At 36.7% G+C, this 13,247-nt stretch overlaps 1 protein-coding gene across 1 annotated transcript in view; it reads left to right on the top strand.

The window, feature by feature from the left end:
- The first annotated feature begins 2,084 nt into the window (after positions 1 to 2,084).
- LOC121424829 (U5 small nuclear ribonucleoprotein 200 kDa helicase-like) overlaps positions 2,085 to 13,247 on the top strand; it is a 40,815-nt gene continuing 29,652 nt past the window's right edge. Inside the window, exons 1-12 of the mRNA XM_041620627.1 lie at positions 2,085 to 2,231; positions 3,888 to 4,051; positions 4,917 to 5,088; positions 5,474 to 5,666; positions 6,473 to 6,630; positions 7,179 to 7,331; positions 8,694 to 8,793; positions 9,272 to 9,492; positions 9,993 to 10,166; positions 10,778 to 10,915; positions 11,560 to 11,715; positions 12,489 to 12,659. Coding sequence (XP_041476561.1) covers positions 2,187 to 2,231; positions 3,888 to 4,051; positions 4,917 to 5,088; positions 5,474 to 5,666; positions 6,473 to 6,630; positions 7,179 to 7,331; positions 8,694 to 8,793; positions 9,272 to 9,492; positions 9,993 to 10,166; positions 10,778 to 10,915; positions 11,560 to 11,715; positions 12,489 to 12,659 — 1,845 coding nt within the window. The 5' untranslated portion in view covers positions 2,085 to 2,186. The remainder of the gene's footprint in view (positions 2,232 to 3,887; positions 4,052 to 4,916; positions 5,089 to 5,473; positions 5,667 to 6,472; positions 6,631 to 7,178; positions 7,332 to 8,693; positions 8,794 to 9,271; positions 9,493 to 9,992; positions 10,167 to 10,777; positions 10,916 to 11,559; positions 11,716 to 12,488; positions 12,660 to 13,247) is intronic.

Genomic DNA, 13,247 nt, shown 5'->3' with positions numbered 1-13,247 from the left:
TGAATATTTATTTTCCCCCAATTTTTTTTAATCCTCTCTAAATGAAACTTTTATGTTCCATTTTTCAAAAAGCCCCTACGCTCTCCCATGTTCGGTCACTTCACACCCTCACCAAGGATTTCACACTGTCACAAAATACCCCCCCCCCAAAAAAAAAAAAAAAAACAAATAGAAACTTATAGTGTAACGCCTGGTTGTGGCAAACTTCTTAGGCATATTCCCCGTCTTAGCAAAAGATGCCCCTATGAAAAAAAATGAATCAATGAGAATTATCATTAAATAAAAATCTAACAGTCTGTCTCTTTGTCTGTCCATCCGTCTCTATGTCTTTCTATCTCTCTATTTTTGTGTACCCTTTTTTTAGTCACCGAAGTAAAAAAAAAAATGGACGGATCCAAAAATTAAAAAACAATGACGATTTCAATGCCATCTATCCAATCAATAAAATCCAACCAATAACACATATATCTGTTCAATAAATTATATTCAGTCTAAAAACAAATATCTCTCACTCTCTTTGTAATAGGACCTAAATCCAATGAAATAATTTCGAATTTTACTTTTCTTCTCCTTGGCAGGATATAGTCAATAGTTCATTCATATTTCATCCCTCTCTATCTGCCGCCTTCCTTTTAAGAAAAAAAATTATTGGGTCTCCTTTTATGTCAGTCAGGGGGAGATCCTGGATTTCCAAAGGGGGGGGGGTGCACATTTTTCCCTAGGAAAATTTGACAACCAAAAAAAGGTCATCACTGTCTTGTTTATGAGCGATATGTTTACATTAAAATATTGACTATGACTCTCAAGGGGGGCAGTCCGGTCCGTGCGCCCCCCTTGGATCCGCCACTGACCGTCTGTCACCATCCTAGGATCCGGTCATGCATCTATCAAAAAGCTCTGGTAGACTCAAATCAAAATGTATTTCTTAGAATGAATTGCAATTTGATTTTGATTTTAATCAATCACAATTCTTATTACTCTGTGTATTAAGACAGTATCTTGGTCTACCCTTTTCCCGTTCCCGTAATAGGCTCAATGTTTTCAGGAATCAGATCTGCGATTCTATTATGTTTTGTAAATCAATTCCAATTAGCATTGCAAACATATCTCTAGAACCCAACTTTCAACAGCAAAACAACAGTAAGACCAGTAATGTTTATTTTTTGTACTGATTCCAGTATATTTTTGTTGGTCCAGCCATGGACCCTACGCCGTACGGTCCAGCTGGGGACCAGCTCGATAAATTATATTTCAGTTGCAGCAAAATCCGGAAGCAAAATGAATCTTTCAATTCAGATAAAGACATAATCGTTATCATTTATCATTGGTATTAATGTTATTCTTATTTGTATTATTACTACTTGCTATAATATCATTTATATTACTACAATACCCCCCCCAAAAAAAATGGAGCAAAGGGTTTATTTGTTGTGTTACTGTGCGCAGACCTGTCTGTGTCCCTATGTGTGAGGGTGTGTGTGGAGGTGGTTGTTGATTAAGTTATTTTTTCAACTAATAGCGAGTGCCACTAAGACCTCAGCCCACGTGAGCTCCGGCCCCCCTCCCCACCACCACCATCACCTGAAAATTATGATGCAATGCACCAATCGGAATACTGTTAGCTGGAATCCCTCCAAATCATCCCATATATACCCCCCCCCTATTAGTAAATGGATTATGACAGGCCCCCAAAATGGATAAATAAAATGATACAAAATAAATGAAATAATAAAGCATGTTAAATGAATGAAATAGGAACAATAAAAACATTAAAGACTACAAAAATTGAAAAAAAATCAAGAGATTACAGGAGGTTGGGGGTTGGGCATGTTTTGAAAATTTGAAAAAAAAGTCAAAATTTAAATACAGAATTCTTTGCACAAAGTACACATTTTTTTAAACCTTAGTACTTTTGTGACAAGTTAAATGGGTTTAAAAATGTTTTCAAATGCTTTTAAAGTTTATATTTGTATTTCAACTTTCAATTTTTAAACTTGTCGTCCCCCTCCCCCTGATTGTCACGCCTTTTGGCATATAGGCATAGATTCTAAATGCGGAATTGTGTTTCGGCGACACCGTTGGTATGCTGTATTCGATAACCAATTTCGTCGCGTGAGTTCGACTTTGTGAAAAACGTCAGTTAATCGTAAGATAATTCATCAAGAAGTACACTTTACTCTATAGCCATGGCTGATGCTACGGCCAGGTCATTACAATATGAGTATAAAGCGGTAAGTGATATTTATTTTGTTTGTTTAAGATGCAATATCGTCCCTTTTGAGAATACGATTCCCAGTGGTAAATCCCAGCTCGCTTTTTATTTTTTTGCGAACTGGCTTGACACGCGCAACACTTTATTTGTCCCACCTATTGTAATCTGTGTAATGTGCTGTGCTGACAAGAACTTGGGAGTTGGGTTCAAACATAAACTTCCAACACAAGACATCATTTTTGGAATTTCAAGTATTATGACAGGAAAAATCATGGCTCATGCTAATAAAGACCCATTGAGCAGTTTATAACAGTTATTGAATGGAAGTGGAATTTTTATTTATTTTTTTATATTTTGTAAATTTATTTAGTAATATTCAAAAAAACTAACATTTTTGATAAACAACTCAAAGGTGCAGTGAGTGAGTGAGTCGCCATGTGCAATTTTTAAAATGTTTTTTTAACTGTTGTGCCACTCATTGCACCTAATACTGAGTAATTTTGGGTCGCTTTTTTGTTAGTGTTGGTGATATTAGTTCTTGGCATTATCGTGATATTGGGAACCACCGTTCACTTCATACAGCAGTGCTTTATTCAGTCACACGCACGGTTCCCCATTTCCACCTCCATTCACTTCATACACAAGTGCGCGTACACAAATCTACGAGTGGTTCCCCAAAACACGATTTGGCCCAGTTCTTTTAGATATTAGATATTGAGATATTTAAACGTGCACAAAATTAGGTAATCAGTAGAGGCGCACGGCCAATATGGGAGACTCTCCAAGAGGGGAGACAATCTCCCACATTGGAGACTTGCTTTGCAAAAGGACAAAAGAAACAACACCAACAAAAACATGATTTTTTCCACCCCAAATTTTGTCTCACTGAGGTCAGAAGCCCATTTGTTTTGTGTGTGATTGACAACAAAAATCCTTATCAAAACAAAAGTAGACGGTGAAAAGGGGTAATTTGTAATGAGGAATCTGCTTATCATATTTTTATTTGCCGCCAAGGTGATCCTTTTGCAGCAAATATTAACAAAGGAAATTGGTCTCCTAAACTGGAGACTGTCTCTGAAATTGGATACCCAAATTCTTTGCAAAAGTCTCTGATATTGGAGATAATCTCTCTCATGGGAGACAGTCTCCAATATTGGCCGTGCACCTTTACTGGTAATGTGCAAATTAAGGTCACATCACTATATTCTACTAATTTTTAACACTAATTTTGCAGCAGTGTGAGTGGGCTTAGCTAAGTTTGCTTAAGGAGCAAAAATGAGTATCGTCCACATACCGGATCCTGTGTACAGAGATTGTCATTTATGATTTCTTTACACAACTTCACAAGAAATCTAAAATCATGAGAAGACAGCAAGTCATAAGAAATAGACAGTGATTAACTGGGGGTAATTGAGGTCACAGAATCTGTGATTAGCACTCTCAAGTCCTGAAATTGTTGTCCATGTTCTTTCAGGGGAAGTGAAGAAAAAAACTGTCCTCATAGTACAGACAATCTCATTCAGTCATTGTATCAAAACAAGATTTGTCTTGGCTAATTAAGATATTCTTGTTTTCTGAGACAATCCTAATTCTTGGACCAGCACCTCCACTGAAGATCGGGATACCTAAACACACCCCTATTTTAATCGACTTCAATTCTGTCCTCTTCATTCAGAACTCCAATCTTGTACTTCAAGTCGATCGCTCGCTGGTTGAGCGAAGAAATCGTGATGAAGCCACCGGTGAAGTGATGAGTTTGGTTGGCAAGCTGGGCCACAGTAAGATGGGAGACAGAGCTCAAAGGACCAGACCACCTCAGCAGAAAGAGAAGGAGGCAAAGTATGTTCAAATTTATAACAATTTTTTTTCACTTAATTACTCTTGAAAGATGTACCGGTAAGTGTGAGGTTTAGTCGGGAAGTTGGGATTTGTACAGAGGCACATGATTTTGATTCATCACAGGAGAGAGCAAGAGTGACATTGTTCAGGTCGAGTTGAATTTTGGAATTGTATATGTATGAAAAAACTTTTTGAGTAATACAGTTCTATGTGCACAACCAGTCCACCCTGGAGGCTGTAGCATTCTTTAAAATTGACACCCACAGGTGTGTTGTGAATTTGAGATTTTATATTAATGAGGAATAAGCAGTATGATATCTTTGAGGTGTTGCAGAATTGCATTGATTTCAGGCTGTCTTCTTGGGCCCATTTCATAAAAGTTGTGATAATAACAAAATCGCAGTAACACTTTAAAAGCTCCTGAAATCATTCAATTTGATAGGCCTAGTAGTAAACTTGTTATAGTTATTGTCCATTTGCAATAACAAGTCTATGGCATGGACCCTGGATATGCATGAATGCATGAAATAAATTGATTTGAATTGAAAAAAAATAATAATAATATAATGTATGGTATGCTCCATGCCTCCATTGTCTCTTCTAGGTGGTTGCTGAAGGCATTCTTTTTGGGGTGGTCGGTCCAACCATCATGTTTTTATTTGACATGATAACTTATCAGTCATTTGATGAATAAATTTTAAATTCAAATTTTACATTTAGCAATGTCTTTCAGATCTGGAAATGGGGAGACGTAAATTTTGACTGTCTTTTGTCTTATTTTACATAATTTATAAAAATTGATGGGTAAACATGAATGAAGAAATTCTTTAGTCTTACTCATTAATTAATTTCTTTCTATATTTAGGAGGAAGAAACGAGACGAAGCTCGTTACGACATGAAGAAGTTCAAAGGTCAAACCCTCCTGTCTGCTGGTGTTGAAGACATTGTTGGAATCTACTACAGACCAAAGACACAGGAAACCAGAGGAACCTATGAAGCATTACTCAGTTTCATTCAAGCTGCTATTGGAGATCAGGTAATATCTTCATGAATATTCTTCCACTGAAACTCCATACCAGATATTTAGTACCTGGACATAAAAATCATGGCCCTTTCAAATGATAACAAATATTCCATTTCGTTTGAAAAATAGTTCTGATTTTCATTTTGACCTACTTGTTTCTGATTCTCATTTATTTTTCATTTTCATGTTAATGAGGGAACAAACTAACATTATTTTACTAAAATAATGACAAATTATTCATGCAGTAGATTTATCCTGGAAACTTGATGCATTTTCAGTAATTTTCTCTACCGTACATACCATACATCTTTTTCTACATGATTATCAATTAAAATTTCACAGTCCCTTTGTCAGAAATGGTAATTTCTTAAGTATTTTTTTCTTTTTTTTAAATAAGCCTCGTGACATCCTCTGTGGAGCTGCTGATGAAGTCCTTGCCACCCTGAAGAATGAACACAGTAAGAACAAAGACAAGAAGAGGGAGCTGGAGCAGTTATTAGGAACTTTGGCTGAAGAGAGGTTTGCCCTGCTTGTTAACCTGGGCAAGAAGATCACAGATTATGGAGCAGAGAAGGAGAAGAAAAATATAGGTACGTTGAAACATGTAGCAGTAGTGTACTGAATATTATGTTAGTATTTTATGTACATGTATGGTGAGGCTATTTTCTTAGTTTAACCTTGGTCAAATATTAAGTTTTGCACATTCAAATACTTTAAACAAAGAAAGTAATATAATGTTATTGCTAGCAGAGTACATTTTACATCTTTTCTGATGTTTATTGTGCATGTTTCCTTCCAATGGACACTAAATAAACAAAACATTTCAAACACTGAAACAGATAGTAAAAGTCAGTTGATTATATCCTTTTATCTCCTTATTTCCTTTTCTGTTAACTATTTTGAATTTAGCTCTTTTGAAACCTAATTTTGTAACTTTTTTTTTCAAACTTCCAAATAAACTTTATAAAATGTGATGCAATTGATTCCCATGTTTATCTTTAAAAAATAACAGTCACTTTTGATCAAAATTAGATTTAGTTCATATGGGTATTGAGCTCTTCAGATTAATTTAGTTGAGTCAAAACAAGGAGGGATGTAAGAATATTGGATGAATAAATCCTTTAGAAAGGGAATTGCAATCTAATTGGAGAAATCATCATCATCAATGTCATCATTATCATGATTATAATCATCATAAACATCATCACCATTATCAATAACATTTTAATCATCATCATCAATAACATCATCATCATGATCATCATCATCAATAACATCGTCATCATCATCAATAACATTATCATTATCATCATGATCATCACCATAATCATCATTTTAACCATCAACAATATCATCTTTATTATTATTACCACCCTATCGTATTTCATTCTGTTAGATGATGACATTGATGAAACCCTTGGTGTGAACGTCCAGTTTGAGGAGTCTGATGATGAAGGAGCCGATGATGAAGATGTTGGTGAGATCAAGGAGGAAGAGTCAGATGAAGAGGAAGGAATGGAAGATGCTGATGTCAAATCAACCCTCAAGACAAGTGTAAGGACCTCTTTCATTATTTTTTTCTTTAGTTAACTCTATGTCAATTAAACACAAGTTAATGTTTTCTTTTTGTTTTTTTATGTGTAGATATTTTCAATGTTCTTATATTGTTGTGGAATTAAGTGATTTGAGCATAGTTGGCTCAGTCGGTAAAGCATCTGCCTGTCGAACCAAAGATCCTGGGTTCGAGTCCACCACGGGCAGATGACTGAAGCCAGTGCGTTGTGTGTAAATGTCTCTCTCCTGTTCCATAGATGCAGGCTATGTTACAGTGGAAAACACTCTGTCCCTTGGATAGGATGTTGAATGGAGGCCCCGTGTAGAGCACATTAAGATCCCACTGCACTATTCGTACAAGAGTAGGGGAAAACCCCAGTGTAGTGGTCCACCTGCATTCCCCCAATCAGTTATACCGGGAGGAGAGACTTGCAGGTCACGGTGATTCAATTCACTTTTCGTCTCCCAGGCAAAGGTGACGCCAAACAAATGATAATGAAAATGATGAAAGTATAAAATCATTTAAACATTAATTTTCTCTCCCTCAGCTTGGTGGTGGGGATGATGTCCTAATGGCTGCCAAGAAGGGTCTCCACCCTCGTGACATTGATGCCTTCTGGCTTCAGAGGCAGTTGGGTAAATTCTATGATGATCCTAACATCTCACAAGCAAGGTCAGCAGAAGTCTTAGAGATTCTCAAGGTACGGTAAATCTTTATGACTCTTCTTCTTCGAGTAATGTGCATAAGCTCCAATGAATATCATTTCACAATGGTCGGTTGTCTAATATCTATAAGCTGATTAAACATTTTTCTGGGAGAAAACTTTATTGAAGAATTAGTCTAACTTATAGTGAAAATACCTATCATACAAAGGGGCATTTCCAGAAGATGATCAACTGGTTTTTGTCTCACCTGCGAAGCAGAGTGAGACTATAGGCGCCGCTTTTCCGACGGCGGCGGCGGCGGCGGCGTCAACATCAAATCTTAACCTGGGGTTAAGTTTTTGAAATGACATCATAACTTAGAAAGTATATGGACCTAGTTCATGAAACTTGGCCATAAGGTTAATCAAGTATTACTGAACATCCTATTAAAGTTTCATGTCACATGACCAAGGTCAAAGGTCATTTAGGGTCAATGAACTTAGACCATGTTGGAGGAATCAACATTGAAATCTTAACCTGAGGTTAAGTTTTTGAAATGTCATCATAACTTAGAAAATATATGGACCTTGTTCATGAAACTTGGACATAAGGTTAATCAAGTATCACTGAACATCCTGCATGAGTTTCACGTCACATGACCAAGGTCAAAGGTCATTTAGGGTCAATGAACTTTGGCCGAATTGGGGATATCTGTTGAATTCCCATCATAACTTTGAAAGTTTATGGATCTGATTCATGAAACTTAAACATAATAGTAATCAAGCATCACTGAACATTTTGTGCAAGTTTCAGGTCTCATGATTAAGGTCAAAGGTCATTTAGGGTCAATGAACTTTGGCCAAATCGGGGGTATCTGTTGAATTACCATCATAACTTTGAAAGTTTATTAGTCTAGTTCATTAAACTTGGACATATGAGTAATCAAATATCACTGAACATCCTGTGCGCGTTTCAGGTCACATGACCAAGGTCAAAGGTCAATGAACTTTGGCCGAAGTGGGTGTATCAGTTGAATTACCATCAAAACTTTGAAAGTTTATGGATCTGATTCATGAAACTTGTACATAAGAGTAATCAAGTATCACTGAACATCCTGTGCGAGTTTCAGGTCACATGATCAAGGTCAAAGGTCATGTAAGGTCAATGAACTTTGGCCATGTTGGGGTTTTTTGTTGAATAACCATCATATCTCTGTAAGTTTATTGGTCTAGTTCATAAAAAGTGGACATAAGAGTAACCATGTATCACTGAACATCTTGTGCGAGTTAGAGTAGTATTCAAAGTCAGCACTGCTGCTATATTGAACCGCGTGATGCAGGTGAGACGGCCAGAGGCATTCCACTTGTCTTTACATTAAACCCATTTTCAAATGTATCTTCAATTTTTCTGTGTCGCAGAATGCAACTGATGATGGCCAGTGTGAGAATCAGCTTGTTATGCTTCTTGGAACCACTCAGTTTGAATTCATCAAGCTCTTGAGACAGAACAGAATGATGAGTAAGTACACGTATACATCGTTACTAATTTTTTTAACCCTGTATCTTCTGAGGGCTTCACAGTATATATTCAGATCCAGATTTCAGTGACTTATCCCTGCTGACATTGGGAAAATCTCAATGTTTAATGTAAAAACCTATAACAAATAATGAATTCAACGTAAATCTCTAATTCTGTATTTTTCCCCAGTAGGTGTAAAATAGGTCAAACGAATACGTCATTCATATTATGCCATCATGGGGGGGGGGGGGGGGCAGCGGACACTAGGATTGCCCTTTATCTCAACTTTTTGCTTCTAATTATTATTCATCAGAATATAATTATATGCTGCATATGTTATTTTCTTGCAAATTATTAAATTTAGCTCAAAAACACTTTTTTTTAACTTGAATATTTTGGGATTATGTTTGATTTCAAGAAAAAGAAAGTTTCCACAAGGTTACTTCGCCTAATGTAATCTTGTTGATTTGATCCACAGTCCTTTGTTGTACGCTGTTGGCCAAATCCCAAACGGTGGCTGAGAAGCAACAGCTGGAGGATCAGATGAAGCAAGACCCAGAGCTAGCGGCGATCCTCCAAGCCCTCACTGAGACCGATAAAGAGGATATCATCAAGGAAGAAAGAGCTCGGAAGGCTGCTGCCAGACAGAGCAGGGTTGATGCAGATCTTGATGCCATGGAAGTTGATGATGATGATAATGTAAGTGAATTGAATAGATTAAGTACTGTTTATCCTTTCTGGAGAGTACTGAAGGTGTTAATTATGATCCTTACCCTGGCTTAATCTCAGCCACATTCCAGAGTATAGAATAGATATTTTTAGCCAGGTGCCAATTAACTATGCCTGAGCCGAGTGCAGAACTATGTTGATTAATGTCTTGCTGGAATTATAAAACACATCCCTCAAATGACACTGCTTTATGTTCACTGATGTGTGCTGTGGAAGTGTGGTAGTCTGTATATATTGGGACACTGGATAGAGAGAGAGAGAAAGGAAATCAAGGCTAATGAGTATACAACATGATGCCAGAGTCACAAAATTGACCTGAATTTAAAAAGATTGGTGAAAACCCATGAAGAATACGAATTAGGTAACAGGTTTTGTTACTTACAGTGATACATTATAGCCTTCACTCAGACTATTAAACAAAAACCCCAGTAAACATTAAGCTTTGTGTCTTTCATCTCTTGTTTATCCAGACAATGCTTCCAGAGAAGTTGATTGATCTGGAGGATATAGCCTTTGCTCAAGGCAGTCATCTGATGGCAAACAAACGATGTCAGCTTCCTGATGGTTCCTATCGTAAACAGAGGAAAGGATACGAGGAAGTTCATGTACCAGCTCTCAAGCCAAAGCCATATGAAGATGATGAGGTAACAAACAACAGAAAATTAGACTCATTAACTACTGTTATAACTTCAGTTATTAGATGTATTGACATTCCATCTTAATTGAGGTTATAAACATAGATGTATAATCATAGATGTAAAAACATTAATTGTATTTGTCATTAAATGTAAACTTTAAACTCCTATGCATTCAAAATGTGTTGTACAAGGCCTACTTAGCTTGTTTTACGCGAGCAAATAAGAGAATGAATGTCAAACATTTGTACCGTTGCACACACGACCTACCATCCTATTTAACTCGGCCAACACCTTGTTGAATAGAGCATATTTCTTTCACCTCATCGTGAAATCTTGCACCATCGCACCCATGCCTCTTCGCTATTTGTATATTATTGAATTCAATGCCTAGACAGTGCAGCTTGTCCATGGTGACCACCCAAGGTAAAGCACAATATGTAGCCTGTATTGACAGGTGGTTGTTGTTCTTGAACACACCTGCCTACATGAGAATCAGATTTAATGGTCATCTTATGCAGGTGGCTGCCTCAGATAGGTGGCCATGAAATGAAGTGAAGTGTTATGATTTCTTCACAGTGATTTTTATAACAATTTTCCATTTTATCTGTTTTCATCAGTCACTGGTGCCGATCGATCGCCTACCCAAATATGCCCAGCCAGCGTTTGAGGGATTTAAAAGTCTGAATCGTGTTCAGAGCAGACTGTATAAAGCTGCTTTAGAGACCGATGAAAACCTGCTACTCTGTGCCCCAACTGTAAGTATTAGGAAGCAACATCCATTGATAAAGCACAGTACTCATTTCGTCACAGTTTTGCAGTGGTTTAGGCCTTCACATACAGGTTACATATTCTTTATTGCCTGAATTGTAAAGGAATTTATATCACTTGCTTGTTTCATATTGATGTTAAGAGACCTACATCTCATTTATTCTCCACTCTAATTCTAAATGTATTTTCATCAGATCTTCCTGATTTGCTTTTCAAATTTTTCATGAAGGATTGGCATGATCTTTAACCCTAAACAAACGAAATATGCCCTAGAAATTGTTCAATTGTGTTATAGTTGTATAGCACGACATAGCATGACATGCTAAAGGGTATTGTGAAGGGGAGGGGGTTAGCTTAAATTATAGTAGGGCAACAAGTTGTGTGTGTGTTTTAATTTCAGTGCTTTTTGTTATACTTATTTGAATTCTGGCACTTATTCAATGGTTGCACAAGGGACTCACACTCCTCTATATTAAAGAATCTTCCATCAAACATATTGCTAAATCTAAGAAATTTATCATCTGCCCCTCCCTCCCTGTTTTCAAATTTACACTCTTTGTACCTTCATTTTGAAGTCCTGGATCCGCCACTGCTTATGCATTTGTACAATTTTATTTTCTCTTTCCCTCAGGGTGCTGGTAAGACCAATGTTGCGTTGCTGACCATCTTGAGGGAGATCGGTAAGAACATCAATCTTGATGGCACCATCAACACATCAGCCTTTAAGATCATCTACATTGCTCCCATGAGGTCACTTGTACAGGAGATGGTTGGAAACTTTAGGAAGGTCAGTGTCCCAATTATTCTCTTTCTCTCCATTCACAGTATCTGTAGATAGGAGACTGTCTTTACATAAGTGTATTATTTTAATGATCGTCAGTTCACATGATAATTGACTGATCTCTATCTTTTTTAAATGATCGTTAATTCAGCTTGGTCATAGATTTTATTTATAATTAAGTGGGTAACGCTGCTATCTTGAAACGTATAGAATTTCAATGATCATAAGAGTCGCAATGTGAGGCTCTGAACCAGGAACTTCAAAATCATAGTCTGACAATCTGTCATCTGAGCAATATAGGCATTCAAGATTTACCATATCAGATTTTATTTGAAGAACGTTTAAGTTATGTAGATCAGAGACTAACTAAACCTGAGAGGTATTGCATTGGGTTAGAATTTTAAGAAAAATCAAGTTGTCAAAAAGATGCAAACAAATTAAGTGAGTTTTCAAGTCGTTTTATATTTTTGAAGAATTCAATAAAATAATGGTTTAGTGTAATATATTGCCCTTCAAATGCCCCCACATTCATAACAAGAAGAAAAAATACACTATTGACTATTTATTTGTTTGGTTTGACCATTTTTTTGTAGTCCCATACTTTCATTTCTGTGTGCATATTGGTCTAAGCGGAATTGAGTCAATTTATTATCATTTTGATAATTCCAATAACTCACAATGAACACCAAATCATAGGTGCATTTTAAACTGCCTTCCCTAGATACTTTGAAACAATTTCTCCCACAAGTTAATCAGAACCAAACTTTATCTTTGAACAGAGGCTGGATTCGTATGGCATCACGGTATCTGAATTGACCGGTGACCATCAGCTGACCAAGGATCAGATCACGGCTACACAGATCATTGTATGTACCCCAGAGAAATGGGATATCATCACAAGGAAAGGAGGAGAGAAGACCTACACACAGCTGGTCAGACTCATCATCATTGTGAGTACATGGAACATTCTTGCTCTTTGGGATCTCTATACCATCCAACCGTTCTTGATGTGGAGCAAAGATTGTGGGCATTGTTGCCTAAAAGTTGTTATTATGGTAACTTTTCCATCTAATGGTAACTGCCATGGAATCCTTGAATTTGATTGGTCGCTGAGCATGGTCTCCATGGTTGCTATTATCCAACAGAAAATTATATTTGTAAAATTTATGAAACAGGCCCAGAATTTTGACCATTCTATACTCGCCACCCAACAAATAATCAAGGAATCAAGAGTGTGACCAATGCCACATAAGCATAAAAGTTATGATACATTATACAATTCATATCAGTTGTAAATCTATGACACCCATGTAATTAGTTGTTACATTGATCATAAGATAAGTCTATCTCCTTATGTAATAGGGTATAATATTCAAATATGCCAGAGTGAAAGGAAATCTTGATGGCACATGAGAGGAAATAATGTTTATGGGCAATTTTTATGGGTCAGATACATGTACTTTGTAAGTACAGAAACGTAGAAAGAGTTTGCAGAGTTAAGAAATTGTAAGTCCTCCTGTATGATGTCAAGTACCTTT

Source organism: Lytechinus variegatus, chromosome 12 (genome assembly GCF_018143015.1).
Source record: "Lytechinus variegatus isolate NC3 chromosome 12, Lvar_3.0, whole genome shotgun sequence".
Classification (NCBI taxonomy): domain Eukaryota; kingdom Metazoa; phylum Echinodermata; class Echinoidea; order Temnopleuroida; family Toxopneustidae; genus Lytechinus; species Lytechinus variegatus.
The sequence above is the reverse complement of the archived record's forward strand: the minus strand, read 5'-3'. Positions and strand labels throughout refer to the sequence as shown.